Below are 13,798 nucleotides of genomic sequence, written 5' to 3'. Positions count from 1 at the left end.
CATGGCGCCAGGCGGGGGGGGGGGGCGGGGCAGCGGGAGACCTGCGTGGGTGGGCAGAGTTTAGTGTCCTCTTCAGTTCTCTGGGAATCTGTGGACTCTTTTGTTTGCTTTTATTGTTGTTTTGCATATTTCTTAAAGGCACCCAGTGCAACTTTCGAGGCTTAAAAATAAACATTCAATTTCTAGTCTTTTTTACACGTAGTAAGTTTCAATAACTCCATACCATTACATACCGACATTCAAGCAGCAAAGATGAGACGTCGTTGTGTGGTGAGAACTGATAGAAAATCGATAACAACAACAATGCCGCCATTTTCTTTATTTTTTGTAACCTACAATAAATAAAGCAGGCTTCCAGTCAATGGAAAAATGGCTTCTCCCCACCGGCGATTGTTGTTGTTTACGATTTTCTATCAGTTCTCACCACACAGCGACGTCTCATCTTTGCTCCTTGAATGTCGATATGTAATGGTATGGAGTTATTGAAACTTACTACGTGTAAAAAAAGACTAGAAATGTAATGTTTATTTTTCATTGAATGTTTACATAAAGTTGCACTGGGTGCCTTTAAGTTCTGTTGAGGGTATAAAGTTCTGCTGGCACCTTACTGAGCGGCAGCGCGTCCTAGTAGCTCCTCTTGCAGTTCGTTTTGTATTTGTTGTTTTGTATCTAGTGGGTTTTTACGCCTGTTCTCGTGGGTTTTTCTGACGGCAAATGACTACAGCTTCACACATTCTACATGTGGTATTGTATTGTGGCGAACGTGGGCATTGCCACCGTGTTCAGGCACCCTGAACACGGTGTGATACTGTGTGATAGTGAGTTATTATTCCCGACACCGTCACCGAGAAGGACATGTTTGTTTGTTTGTCGGGTGCGCTGTTTGCCGTGTATGATGTTGGTCATGAAAGGCAACTCTCGGAGTCGTGCGGTGCAAGGGGCGCGAGAGTTGTCTAATTGCTGAACCTGGGCTCCCGTCTCGTCCTTCCCGCTCTGCTCGCCACATTGGTGTCAGAAGTGGGATTGGCCTGCGCATGCGGTGAGGGACTCGAGAACGACGGTCAGGCCCAAGGAGAACGACGCACCCTGCGCTATGGGAGTGCAGCGACCCCCTGTGGCCACGACCGGAAGGGCCGGAGAACCGGCAGCTGCCTACCAGCCCCTGGTGGCAAGGACAGCGGTTAGGCTGCCGAATTTCTCCGGGCAACGGCACTGGACCCGAGCCATACCTGGCTCAGTTCCGTCTTGCTGAGTGGCACAACGGCTGGGGTGTCGAGGAGGCCGTCGTCCACCTTACGCTGGCCTTGGAGGGGACGGCAGCGCGGGTGCTGCTCGAACCTGGACCAAGCGGACCAGCGAGACCTTCAGGCCCTGACCAGAGCACTGGAGAGGTGGTTTCGGTGAGCGGGTCTTCAGCGACCAGAGCCGGCAGTTGCTGGCTTCTCACCTCCGCAAGAAGGAGGAGAGCCTGGGGGTCTACGCTGCTGATGTCCAGCTGTTGACGCGACGAGGCTACCCGGAATTCCCCACGGCTGCATGGGAGGACCTGGCACTCCACACCTTCCTGCGGGGACTGTTGCCGGACTGCCTGGGGCAGCATGTCCGCCTCACCAGGCCCCAGCCCCGGCCTAGGAGGCCCACCTGGACACACTTTTCAGTGTAAAATGAGTTAAATACTTGAAGCAGTTTCACTGCTTCAAGTAAATAACATTTAACAGATAACACTTATTTTACAAATGACATTTATTAGCGTTGCTAACTTTATATTTGTGTTGTATTTAATTGTTTAATCGCATTTAGCTAGTATACTGAGTGTATTAGCACAAGCTAGCTAGACTATGATACACTTTAAACACTCGTTGCTAGCTAAATTCAATACAATACAAATATAAAGTAAAAACAAATGTTATCTGTATTTTGTTATTTCGTCTTTGGCAACATGAGCGCAAATGTTTTTTGAAACCTGCCTGGCAACGGACCATCAAGTCGAACGATGACGTTATGTTTCGAACGCAGATTACATAGGTGGTACAATTTTCGCCCCGGTACAATTTTGGTGTGACAGCGCAAGAGGTCCAACTTGCGATGGTCCTAACGCCCCCAGGATCCCTTGCGGCACCCTGAACTCGGCGACCACACCCACGGTCGCCACAATACGTTTTCCGGTAATCTTTTGATTTCGCTCACATCTCCGATATTAAATCGCATTGATACACCAATGCACGAAGACAATCAGGACCCAACCTGCTATTGATCCAGATGTGTGTTCACGTTGCTCTTCTTCAGCTCCTGAACTCAAACCTCTGAACATGCATCGTTCTTGTTGCCATAGTGATTGTTTTGTCTTGAATCCCAAAATATTCTTGGAGCCATCATGCGCCTCTAAGCATGAACTGACCGACGCCATCAGTGGGCATTTCAGCCATGTGCAAAGAACTATATTCAACTACAGTATTCAAATGTCTGTTTCATCAAATTAACACAAAGCCCCCTTCTTAAAATCTTTTTTTATTAGAAAAATCGAAAAATAAAAATCTAAATCTGTCCCCTATTAGTCATTCTTGAGACCTTACGGATAATTCATTCATTCACTCAAACTTCATCTGATCTAACTTCCAACATTCAGTCCAAGAAATAAAACAAACCGGCTCAAAGAACCATATTGAACTGAGAGGTACATTTGAACGCTAGATAACACACACTACTCGATTATTTTGTACCTTCTTTAAATTGATTGTCATCGTGTTCTCTCCGAACTCTGAGACGTTTGGGATTTTTCTGTATTTTTCGAATGTTTTCTTTTGAAGAATCCATGTTAACCATGTGCACAATAACACAATAATCAACATAAACAGCTCAATAAGGCACATCATTAATCCCCGAGATGCACGGTCACCATTTCCTGGTGATGCGGTCGCGTTGCCCGTGGCTACAGCTCCGGGTGTTCCGATTGGCCGTTCTTCTTCTGGGCGGCGCTCAGCTTCTCCGGGATGGTTTTGGTGAAGAAGGCGTACACGTCGCTGGCCAGGTGCTGCCGCACCTCCTGCTTCATGTCGATGGACAGGTAGTTCTCCTGGGGCCCGTACTGGGGCCAGGGGACCAGACCGGGGCCGCCTGGACTCCTGGAAACAGGGGGACGGACGGACGGACACCTCAGTCCAGTTCACTTGAAATGGCGATTGACATGAAAATAGCTGGCGTTGTATTCATTTGAAATTGCGAGTTGAAGTAGCGTGGAATTGTATTTTTTTGTTTGGCAGAATAAAGCACGTTTTCAAGGATCGATAATGTAAAAGAATAGATGGTAAAACATGGTTACAAAGCAACAAAATATCATTAGTTAAACAACTAGCAATTCGAGTTGAAACAACGCATATTTTCAATGCAGGCCTATTCTGTTAAATCAAAATGTCTCGGGCTGTAGACATGACAAAGTCCTCCTCTAAATGAAGGAGACATTGGGTGTTTTTCATGGAGAAGCTTGGAGGTGTTGTTCCTACCCTGTGCGGGCGAAGTTCCCCCAGTAGGACATCAGCAGTTTGGACAGCTGCAGCTCCTCTGCTGTGCAGGCACCTACGGGTGCAGTAGGATGGTCAGAGGCACAGGTTCACCTGGATTATGTATAGCCTACCCCCTTACCCCCCACCACCCCTTCTTCTTACCCTCCCCCTCAAAACACCCCTCTTATGCACTTATTGTAAGGTTGTACTTCCTGGCACTTACTGAACGCACTTATTGTACGTTGTACGTCCTGGCAGTTTAAAAGAGTACTTGGAATCGTGTAGCATCTTATCCAAGCTATCTATGTTGTATACATGTAATGGGTTAACCTAGAGATTGTTAGTTCTTGGTACCTGGTTCTATGAACGTCCTTACTGTACTGACAGAGACATATTGTTAGTCTGAAAAAATGTACTCACTTTGCTGGAATTAGGTTGCTTTGGATAAAAGTGTCTGCTAAATGGCCTACATGTAATGTAAATGAAGGGTGCTTTACGGGCTTTGCTCCGGGGGGAATTCACATCCCCCCCCCCCCAAGCTAGTTTTAATACCACAATGGAACCAAGATGGCCGCTCAACTGCCAAAGTTCATCAATACTTATTTTGTTCGATTATTTCTAGAACCTTCCGAATGGCGGCCTACTCACCGGCCAGCTGGGCGTGGGTGGTGGTGAAGCAGAATCCCATCACCAGGAAGATCTCATCCCCGTGGTCGGCGCCCACGAAGCTGGGCCGCTTCTCCTTGAGGAACTCGGGGGCATGATGGAACTGGTACAGGTAGACTGGGGCCCCAGCATCTGAGACGGAAACACACAGGGAGGGAGGGACAACATGTGAGCAGATAATAACATAACATCTGAGACGGACACACACGGGTTGGGACAACATGTGAGCAGATAATAACATTACATCAGAGACACACATACACACATGTGAAAAGATAATAACATTACATCTGAGACACACACACATGTGAGCAGATAATAACATACCATCTGAGCAGATAATACAAAGATAACATAGAGCAGATAGGATGTGTCACAGCAATACTGTACCAACAGCGACATATTGTTAATTCTCTTTCTTCGGATGAATGTACTTATTGTAAGTAGCTTTGGATAAAAGTGTCTGTTAAATGCCCTACAAGTAAATGTTGATTAAAATGTAATTGTGACGGTAAATGTAACTGTCACAGTAGAAAGTCGAGACAGTTGTAGAGTTAAGAAGATAAATCGGTAATAGGAAGAACAAAATTAAGTAAACAGCAATGTAAATGCAAAAGAACGTAGTCCACTTCACGCTGACCTCTGTGGGCTTTGGCTGTGGTGATGCCTGGGAAGGTGAAGATCATGTCTCCTACTAGCTTGGTGAAACCCTTTCGGATTTCATTCCGATCCTCAGTTGTTCCAAAGTATTCCTCCTCCAAAATGTCCAGTAGGGGTTTATCTTTGGGCTGGAAATCACACAAGAGATCCCTTTTATATTCCAATCTCATATCCACAATGGAACCACCACCCAGGACTGAAGCTTAGATTATTAGACAATCGATTGCTTTCACAACTGTAATCATTTTTTCTGCATTTACACTGTATCCATCATGGTTGTATAATGACAAGTTATCGCTACAATTATGAGCTAGGAGCTAACATGGCTAGCTATCATATCAACAGTAAACAAAGCACAGAGATGCAGCTTTTCTTTCTCCAGTGCATCCCAGTTCTTCCCAGTGCCAAGCTAGCAAGCAAACCTGCCAGAAAGACTCGACATGTGGACAGGAGCCGAAGCTACCATCGTAGCACGGACTAGCAAAATGGCGGAATGAGTTGTTCCTGCTACAACACCTGCTCACTCCCCTCCGGGTGGAACACTCCCAGTATGGCCACTCACCTCCGGGTGGAACACTCCCATGATGGCCATGGCCTGCTCTCTGTCCATCCCCTCGGTCCAGTTCGGGGGGCATAACATCTAAACAAAGAGACAAAATGGCCGGTTGCCCATTGTTATTCTCTTCGCGTTTCAGTCTACATTTGATTTTATACATAATTTTTCATTCATTACGTAGCTGAGGAATTGAAATGCCCAGAATATTCTGCTATAGAATAACTAGCACCAACTTATTTGTATATGTTGATTTAGTGCTAATTAACTTATTGAATTAGTTAATTCATTTAATAAAAAGAAAAAAACGTGGATACCAGTGCAACCCTAAAACACACAAAATAAGCCCTACAACTTTGATAAATCAAACCCCAGGACGTCCGACCACGCCTCCTCCGTTACACACAAACGGTCGTGGACTCACAGAAGGCAGAAGCCAGCCGCCCTCGTCACTGTTGAGCCCCGTCATGAAGGGGATCGGGGGGACCTGGTGGTCCCGGTAGATCTTGTTCACTTTGTCTGTCAGGAAGAATCCATCCACAGTCACCGGGAACCTCAGCGTCGGGTCCTGGAGGAGAACGGGATGTTAGATTCTGCAGCCAGGGTTGGCAGATTTGGTGGGAGATCTGGCCCAATCTGGCAACACTGCCCTTGGGGTTGCCAGATTGGAAGGAAAATCTGGCCCAATCTGGTAACACTGCCAAAGGGCAGTCAGACAGTCGTTACTTAGTCCTGTTCACACTGTGTTTCACCGTGTGCCAGTAGATCAATCCTGAACCAAAGTGTTTAAACCTTTCAGGACTCACAGTCATTAGAGCCAGGAATGCATTGGTGTCCATGTTCTTCAAACATCTGGTAATCGTCTCAGGGCTGGGGTCACAGCCTAATTTGTTGGCTACCATCTAGTTATGAAAAAGAGTAGGCAGCTGTTGTTATGAATATACAAGTATGCTGTATACTGTACACAAACACACACACAGACACACACAGACACACACACACACACACACACACACACACACACACACACACACACACACACACACACACACACACACACACACACACACACACACACACACACACACAAACACACAAACACATACACACATTAAAGTTGATGTAGGTAAGTTTGCCAGTTAGCCATTTTCAATTGAGCTAAACCTACAAAACGTACATACTGCACCTTTAACCTGATAAGTTCCCCTGCGTCCATAAGAGGTACCTGGGTCATTAGCTGTGGTTGGTCGGACACCAGCATTTCCATCGCCGCGGTGCCACTCTGTGCGATGGCGTGCTTGAACAGCCCGGCGGACATCGGAGAGATCGTCTAAAGGCCGCAGGGCAGAGACAAAACATCCATGTCAGACCCGTCGCACACTGATCCCATCACCAGCAACACAACAACCCCCACATGGGCAGTGTGGGGCGGCCGGCCACATGAAGACCCACCTTTTTAAGATCGCTTTCACCACAAAACCTCCTTCCCTTCTCTCCCCTTTCTCTTTATTTAATTTTTTTAAATATTTTTACTTACATACGTTCTCATTAAATTCTTATCATGTTTTGTTCACTCAGTAAAGGTGAACAAAAGGTGAGTATTTAGAAAAGCGCTATCAAAATCGAAGGTTTTTATTATTACAATTATGATTCCGACTGTTGTTAGCGACTGTGTTGAACCGGTGCTCGCCCACATGGGTTAGCCCTGAAGCCGTGAGGGGGGGGGGGGGTCAGCATGATCCACCCGACTGTACTCTGTGCACATTATCCTCAAACAACGGCGTGAGCGTGTGTGTGTGTAGGTAGGTGGAGGAGCTCTGACCAGCAGCGAGACGCTGATGCCCCCCGCGGACTCCCCGAAGATGGTGACCAGGCCGGGGTCTCCTCCGAAGGCCCGGATGTTCTGCTGGACCCAGCGCAGCGCCTCCACCTGGTCCAGTAGGCCCAGGTTCCCGGGGACCGCCCCGTCTCCGGTGCTGGGGGAGGGACCGACACAGGCTGCTGATGACACACCTGACAGACTCTACTGGACTATACTAGTCTTTGATTTGACTCCATCAGGGCGACCGGGCGGTAGCTCACTGAGTCCAGAGATGTGGGAACACACCGTTTAGTTGAGTTACATTAGTTGTTCTGCTAAGCTAACGCTCCTAACCCTTATTGACAGCCAAATAGGTCACATCTTGTTGTTTTTACCGCTACAAAGCCTTGATTACATTTGTTTCTATTTTTGCACTCGGTTCTATGAACAGCCTTATTGTGCCGACAGCGATGTATTGTTTTTTCTCTTTCATCTGAAGAATGTACTTATTCCAAGTCACTTGGGATAAAAGCGTCTGTTAAAAGGTTCAATGTAAATGTATTTATATTTGAGTTATTGTTTTTCCTGATTTTCCCTCACGGTGTTCCTTAATTCCTAACTTTGGGGAGGCTCCGTCCGGTCCGTCTCCTGATCTCCTGACCTCTGACCTCTGAACTCTGAACTCTGACCTCACCTGAGGAAGCCCAGCAGCCCCAGGCGGTACTGGAGGACAACCACCACCACGTCCTGGTAGGCCGCCAGGCCCGAGCCCTCGTAGATTGTGGCCCCGCCGCTGGTGAAGGCCCCGCCGTGGATCCACACCATCACCTACAGAGGGACCCCCGACACACACCACACTAACCAGTCAGCCCCCACCACACTGACCAGTCAGCCCCCAACACACTAACCAGTCAGCCCCCACCACACTGACCAGTCAGCCCCCAACACACTAACCAGTCAACCCCCACCACACTAACCAGTCAGCGCCCACCACACTGACCAGTCAGCCCCCACCACACTAACCAGTCAGCCCCCACCACACTAACCAGTCAGCCTCCACCACACTAACCAGTCAGCCTCCACCACACTAACCAGTCAGCCCCCACCACACTAACCAGTCAGCCCCCACCACACTAACCAGTCAGCCCCCACCACACTGACCAGTCAGCCCCCACCACACTAACCAGTCAGCCCCCACCACACCAACCAGTCAGCCCCCACCACACTAACCATTCAGCCTCCACCACACTAACCAGTCGGCCCCCACCACACCAACCAGTCGGCCCCCACCACACTAACCAGTCAGCCCCCACCACACTAACCAGTCAGCCCCCACCACACTAACCAGTCAGCCCCCACCACACTAACCAGTCAGCCCCCACCACACTAACCAGTCAGCCCCCACCACACTAACCAGTCAGCCCCCACCACACTAACCAGTCAGCCCCCACCACACTAACCAGTCAGCCTCCACCACACCAACCAGTCAGCCCCCACCACACCCACCAGACCTGTAGCTCTACTTTGAGATCAGTGTCAACCCCCTGCGCCCCCTTCGGGTCATAGCTGTCACTACAAGGGCAGGGCTGGGCCTCAGAGTCACAATGACCTAACTGACCACACCTGAGCACTGAGGGTGGGGTTAGATAAGCAGGTTTTCACCCTCCTTCAGTGGCACCCTTCAGTGGCACCCTTTGGGTGGATGCTGGCCCTCTACTGCCTTACTCTTTCACATGGGCACTTTGCTTGATCTAATTCTTTCATCAGATATCCTTGCAGGTAAACCAACTGTCCCTAGACATTTGTTTCACCTTGTTTATTTCAAATGAATTACCTTTATGATTTAAAACTGTATTCTGTTTGACTCCCTTTATTGTGTGATGGTGTACGACTCTACCGTCACAGATCAAACACTTAAAATGGTACCTAGCATGGCCGTTATAGTGAGCATTCAAATCCAATAAACTACATTGGAGACGTGGTCGGGGTACAGCATGGACCTGTCCTCCCCCAGGACCCTTAGACGTGGTCGGGGTACAGCATGGACCTGTCCTCCCCCAGGACCCTTAGACGTGGTCGGGGTACAGCATGGACCTGTCCTCCCCCAGGACCCTTAGACGTGGTCGGGGTACAGCATGGACCTGTCCTCCCCCAGGACCCTTAGACGTGGTCGGGGTACAGCATGGACCTGTCCTCCCCCAGGACCCTTAGACGTGGTCGGGGTACAGCATGGACCTGTCCTCCCCCAGGACCCTTAGACGTGGTCGGGGTACAGCATGGACCTGTCCTCCCCCAGGACCCTTAGACGTGGTCGCGGTACAGCATGGACCTGTCCTCCCCCAGGACCCTTAGACGTGGTCGGGGTACAGCATGGACCTGTCCTCCCCCAGGACCCTTAGACGTGGTCGGGGTACAGCATGGACCTGTCCTCCCCCAGGACCCTTAGACGTGGTCGGGGTACAGCATGGACCTGTCCTCCCCCAGGACTCTTACCGGCAGGTCGGTGCCCGGGGCGGCGTGCGAGGGAGCGAAGACGTTGAGGTAGAGGCAGTCCTCAGACACGTCCGGGAGCTCCACCTTCATGGAGAGGAACGTCATCAGGCCTTCCAGGAGTTCTTTGTTCTGAAGGCACCTGTTGGAGAACACGAGAGATTCATTCCTCATGCTCGGGGATAAGGCTTCGAGGTCAACTGAGGCCTAATCTGGTTTCTGACAAGATGACGAAATACAATACAGCTCGGACAAACTGGTGAAGCTTGTACGACTACTCCTCATTATGTATGAAGTATCGGTCAACGTTTCCAAATAACAAATAATAACCTCCTGATTTGAAGCCAATATTGTCACATTTCACATTTAATTTGGGGTCACTCCCGTTTGTGGCCGCTCACTCCTGTTTCTGCTCACTCCTGTTACTAATCACTCCTCTTAGTGTATGCTCACTCCTGTTTGCTTGTCTGCTCACCCCTGTATGTGATCACTCCTGTATGTGTGTGTGTGTGCTCACTCCTGTATGTGCTCACTCCTGTGTGTGTGTTTGTGTGTGTGTGTGTGTGTGTGTGTGTGTGTGTGTGTGTGTGTGTGTGTGTGTGTGTGTGTGTGTGTGTGTGTGTGTGTGTGCTTGGATGCTATGGTGTTGTAGTATTGGTCATTCCAAATAAAGTAATCAAATGTGTGTGTGTGTGCTCACTCCCGTGTGTGTGTGTGTGCGTTTGAATGTGTGTGTGTGTGTGTGTGTGTGTGTGTGTGTGTGTGTGCTCACTCCCGTGTGTGTGTGTGTGTGTGTGTGTGTGTGTGTGTGTGTGCGTGCCTGCGCGTGTGTGTGTGTGTGTGTGTGTGTGTGTGTGTGTGTGTGTGTGTGTCTGCGTGCCCACTCCTTACATGTCGGGCTCCTTGGTGGCCTCCCTCACGCCCTCCCACCCGTCCGCGGGCTGGGGGGCGCTGAACCTCAGCGGGCCCACGGGGGGCTTGGCGAAGGGGACGCCCATGAAGCCCTGGACGTCGGCCTCCTGACCTTTGACCCCGACGTACCGGCCCCTCAGGGCCCCCAGCGTCGCCTTCACCACGGGCCCTTGGAGCGAAGGCAGCCGGGGTTAGACTCGGAGCGCTTTACAACGCCGCCTCACATGCACCCATTCACACACCGACGGCGGAGTCAGCCACGCATGGTGACTGCAAGCTCGTCGGACACGGTCAGGGCGAGGTGTCCAGACACTCTGCAGTGGGCACGAGTGTCTAGGCCAAGCCCCAGCCACTGCGAGTTCTACCAGCATCCAATGCGGAAGGGACAGACATTGCAGTAGCACCGGGTGGCCACTACGAGGTGGTACCAAAAGGGAGCAATTCTTTGTTTTCTCCCTTGTTAAACAGGCCGTTTTCACAGTCTTATTAAACTTATTTACAGCCTGGTCCGAAAAAACATTCTAATCAGTATGTTTTGTTCATATCACCATGACAACACTGAGGGGGGTGAATTCTTTTTTAGCAGGCTAGTTTTTATTTTATTGGAGGTTAAAATGTATGAATAATTAGGGGCGCGGCCTCTTGAGTGACAGCTAGCCGCTGACTCTCACCTCCACTCGGAGGCTAGTTTTCAGGATTAGCATGCTATCTCCGTCATCTTGACCTCGACTGCGTTCATTCCTATTCTTCATTCCGGTGCCAGGATGCCTTGCTCTGCGGTCAACTGTATCAACCGATCGTTTAAAAACTAATGAGCTACGAGCTAATTCGGTGTACGTCACATAGATGAGCGTATCTCCCTCCCCTTTGACGGCACATCAATGCCCTTTTGTGGTTAGAGGAAATGAGGCGGAGTCAAACTATGACAAGATGGCGACGCTCATAAGCCAAGAGAATTGGATGCATTTGGAATAACTGAGGTCTGCCTCGGATGCTTCATCCATTTTATATATTATCTATGGTAAGTCTAGAACAGGGGTCGGCAACTGGCGGCCCGTGGGCCATAACTGGCCCGCGGGCCGCCAGTTGCCGACCCCTGGTCTAGACTGACCATAGTGCAAACTGCAGATTGTCTCAATGGAGTCCAGCCTCTGCTTCAGCTGGTAGTGTGGTTTTCAGTAGAGGACGCCCTCTCTTTGTTAGAGGCCTAATACATGCGTGCCTCCTCTGATTGGGTTAGCGGTCACATGTTGATGGCACAGGGTGACATGATGTGGCTCAGGAGGTGAAGCGGGTTGGCTGGTAACCGGAAGGTTGCTAGTTCGATCCCTGGCTCCTCCTGAGCTGAGCGACGAGGTGTCCCTGAGCAAGACACCTCACCCTAACTACCGACTCCGCCGTCGGTGTGTGAATGTTAGCATGAATGGGCGAATATTAAGCAGCATTGTAAAGCGCTTTTAGTGGCCATTGGTTAGAACAGCGCTGTATAAATGCAATCCTTTTACCATTTGACACGCCTGTCCTCTGCTGTATGAACTGAAGGGGCCTTTAGAGCAGAACAAAGCCCTGCTGTCAGGGCTTATTGTTGGGCTGTTTGACCAGGTGGGGACAGGTGTGGTGGAGCCTCCTCAACAGGTGCGTCTCTTCTCCAGACCAATGGCAGTTCCTCTCTCAAGTGTTAATAGGAATGGGCTACAAGTCCCTGCAGTCCAAACTTCAAGGGAGAGCCCTAGCAGAGCTTATAGTGGTGTGAATCTATAATGAGGAGCATGTTATCCATTCTTGGGCTGGGTCTCTCCACAGAACTGCATCAGCGTATGCATTATGGGTAATTTTTCGTTTTCATTTTCTATTCCCATTAGACTTAGGAATGACCTATAAGTTATAACAATAAAATAGCACGTATATTGTTTCACAATTCCTCTTTTAATTGGTTTAATATAAAACTTTAGTTAGTTTAACGCTTGACCTACTTACTAACTTGAGTGCTCTACAATCTGACCTTAAGACAGCAGCAACAAGCGACCAGGACTCAGTCACCCATTAATACCCCCTCGTCGCGCTACTGTCAACGCCACGGAGAGAACCGTTCGTGACCATATAAGTCTTATCTTATCTACTTGTATTGAATGGTAAATAAGTGAAAAACTCTGCAATAGTGCGACTTCGAAATGGCTTTGGTTTCACACTAGTTCAGACATGCCGCGCCGGAGCCACGTCTCTGGATAATGCATGAATAAGAATATAACATGCATATGGTGGTAAAACCTGCGTCCACACACAGCATGGTCCGTTTGCGTTTGGTAATATAATAAGCTCATTTTGCGTTCAGGGTGGTGGATTTGAGTCATTTATCAGGAAGTATTTTTTTCTTAGGCCTATTGCATAATCAGCGGTATCTAGGGTAAGGGTCGGCAGATTGAAAGCGAAATATTCCTATTGGTATGATTATCATAATTCAAATTGTATCAAAACATTAGAGGCTGATAAATAAATCATAATAATTATGAAGGATCCATGATGATCACGGAAACCCTGGATTGTGAATCGCTTGTCCTTCGCTGGTATTTTATATTCACTCAATCAAATCAAATCAAATGTCGCTGACTTACCTTGAGTTTCTGCACACGCAGAAAGACAAAACAACGCGCACGAGAGCGCGACTGTCACTGCGTTAACATAGAGCACCATCATGCAGCTTGCAGGATCCTTCTCTCTGGGGGGTCTGGTCTGAGGTTCTCAGTGGGTTCCCAGGCGACTGACAGCGAAGGATCAGTTGCACAATTTACTCCACTCAAGGACAGACGATCCCTTTGATTAGCGGTGTCAGACAGCGGCCCAGCGGTCAATGTCCGCTGATCAGACAACGTGCATTTATTGTGACGTCCTAGGAGGCGAAATCACATAGTGGGACATAAATCACATTTATGTCCCACTCCTAGCCTGCCTCTGATGGCCAAGTTGTTGCAACATGTGCTTTTAGTTTAAACACTGCCTAAGTGCTTTGCGGCAGATACATTGGGGGTTGTCTCAATGGGTGGGTTAGTGTTACAATACTAGTGAGTTATTATTACCGACACCGACGGTTATGTTAATTAGTTATGTTGATTGTGTTTTGGTGTGTCATGTGTGCGTCGAATAAAGGCAACTCTCGGAGTCGTTTAGGGCGAGAGTTGTATAATTGCTGAACCTGGGCTCCCGTCTCGTCCTTCCCGT

The 13,798-nt window shown here is 49.0% G+C and overlaps 2 protein-coding genes across 2 annotated transcripts in view; both read right to left on the bottom strand.

The window, feature by feature from the left end:
- Positions 1 to 1,600, bottom strand: part of LOC130381693 (histone deacetylase 7-like) — a 29,482-nt gene extending 27,882 nt beyond the window's left edge. Inside the window, exons 1-3 of the mRNA XM_056589436.1 lie at positions 1,377 to 1,600; positions 1,230 to 1,338; positions 888 to 993 (exon numbers count right to left, since the gene is read on the bottom strand). Coding sequence (XP_056445411.1) covers positions 888 to 993; positions 1,230 to 1,338; positions 1,377 to 1,600 — 439 coding nt within the window. The remainder of the gene's footprint in view (positions 1 to 887; positions 994 to 1,229; positions 1,339 to 1,376) is intronic.
- Positions 1,601 to 2,004: 404 nt separating this feature from the next.
- LOC130386222 (cocaine esterase-like) lies at positions 2,005 to 13,531 on the bottom strand. The gene is made up of 13 exons (XM_056595022.1): positions 13,195 to 13,531; positions 10,562 to 10,751; positions 9,674 to 9,812; positions 7,875 to 8,008; positions 7,202 to 7,355; positions 6,605 to 6,709; positions 6,186 to 6,281; positions 5,804 to 5,947; positions 5,389 to 5,466; positions 4,807 to 4,954; positions 4,149 to 4,298; positions 3,501 to 3,573; positions 2,005 to 3,122 (listed from the first exon to the last, which is right to left on the bottom strand). The coding sequence occupies exons 1-13, from the start codon at positions 13,274 to 13,276 to the stop codon at positions 2,930 to 2,932; spliced, it is 1,686 nt and encodes a 561-aa protein (XP_056450997.1). The 5' UTR covers positions 13,277 to 13,531; the 3' UTR covers positions 2,005 to 2,929.
- Positions 13,532 to 13,798: the final 267 nt, after the last annotated feature.

Source organism: Gadus chalcogrammus, chromosome 1, assembly GCF_026213295.1.
Source record: "Gadus chalcogrammus isolate NIFS_2021 chromosome 1, NIFS_Gcha_1.0, whole genome shotgun sequence".
NCBI lineage: Eukaryota > Metazoa > Chordata > Actinopteri > Gadiformes > Gadidae > Gadus > Gadus chalcogrammus.
The sequence above is the reverse complement of the archived record's forward strand: the minus strand, read 5'-3'. Positions and strand labels throughout refer to the sequence as shown.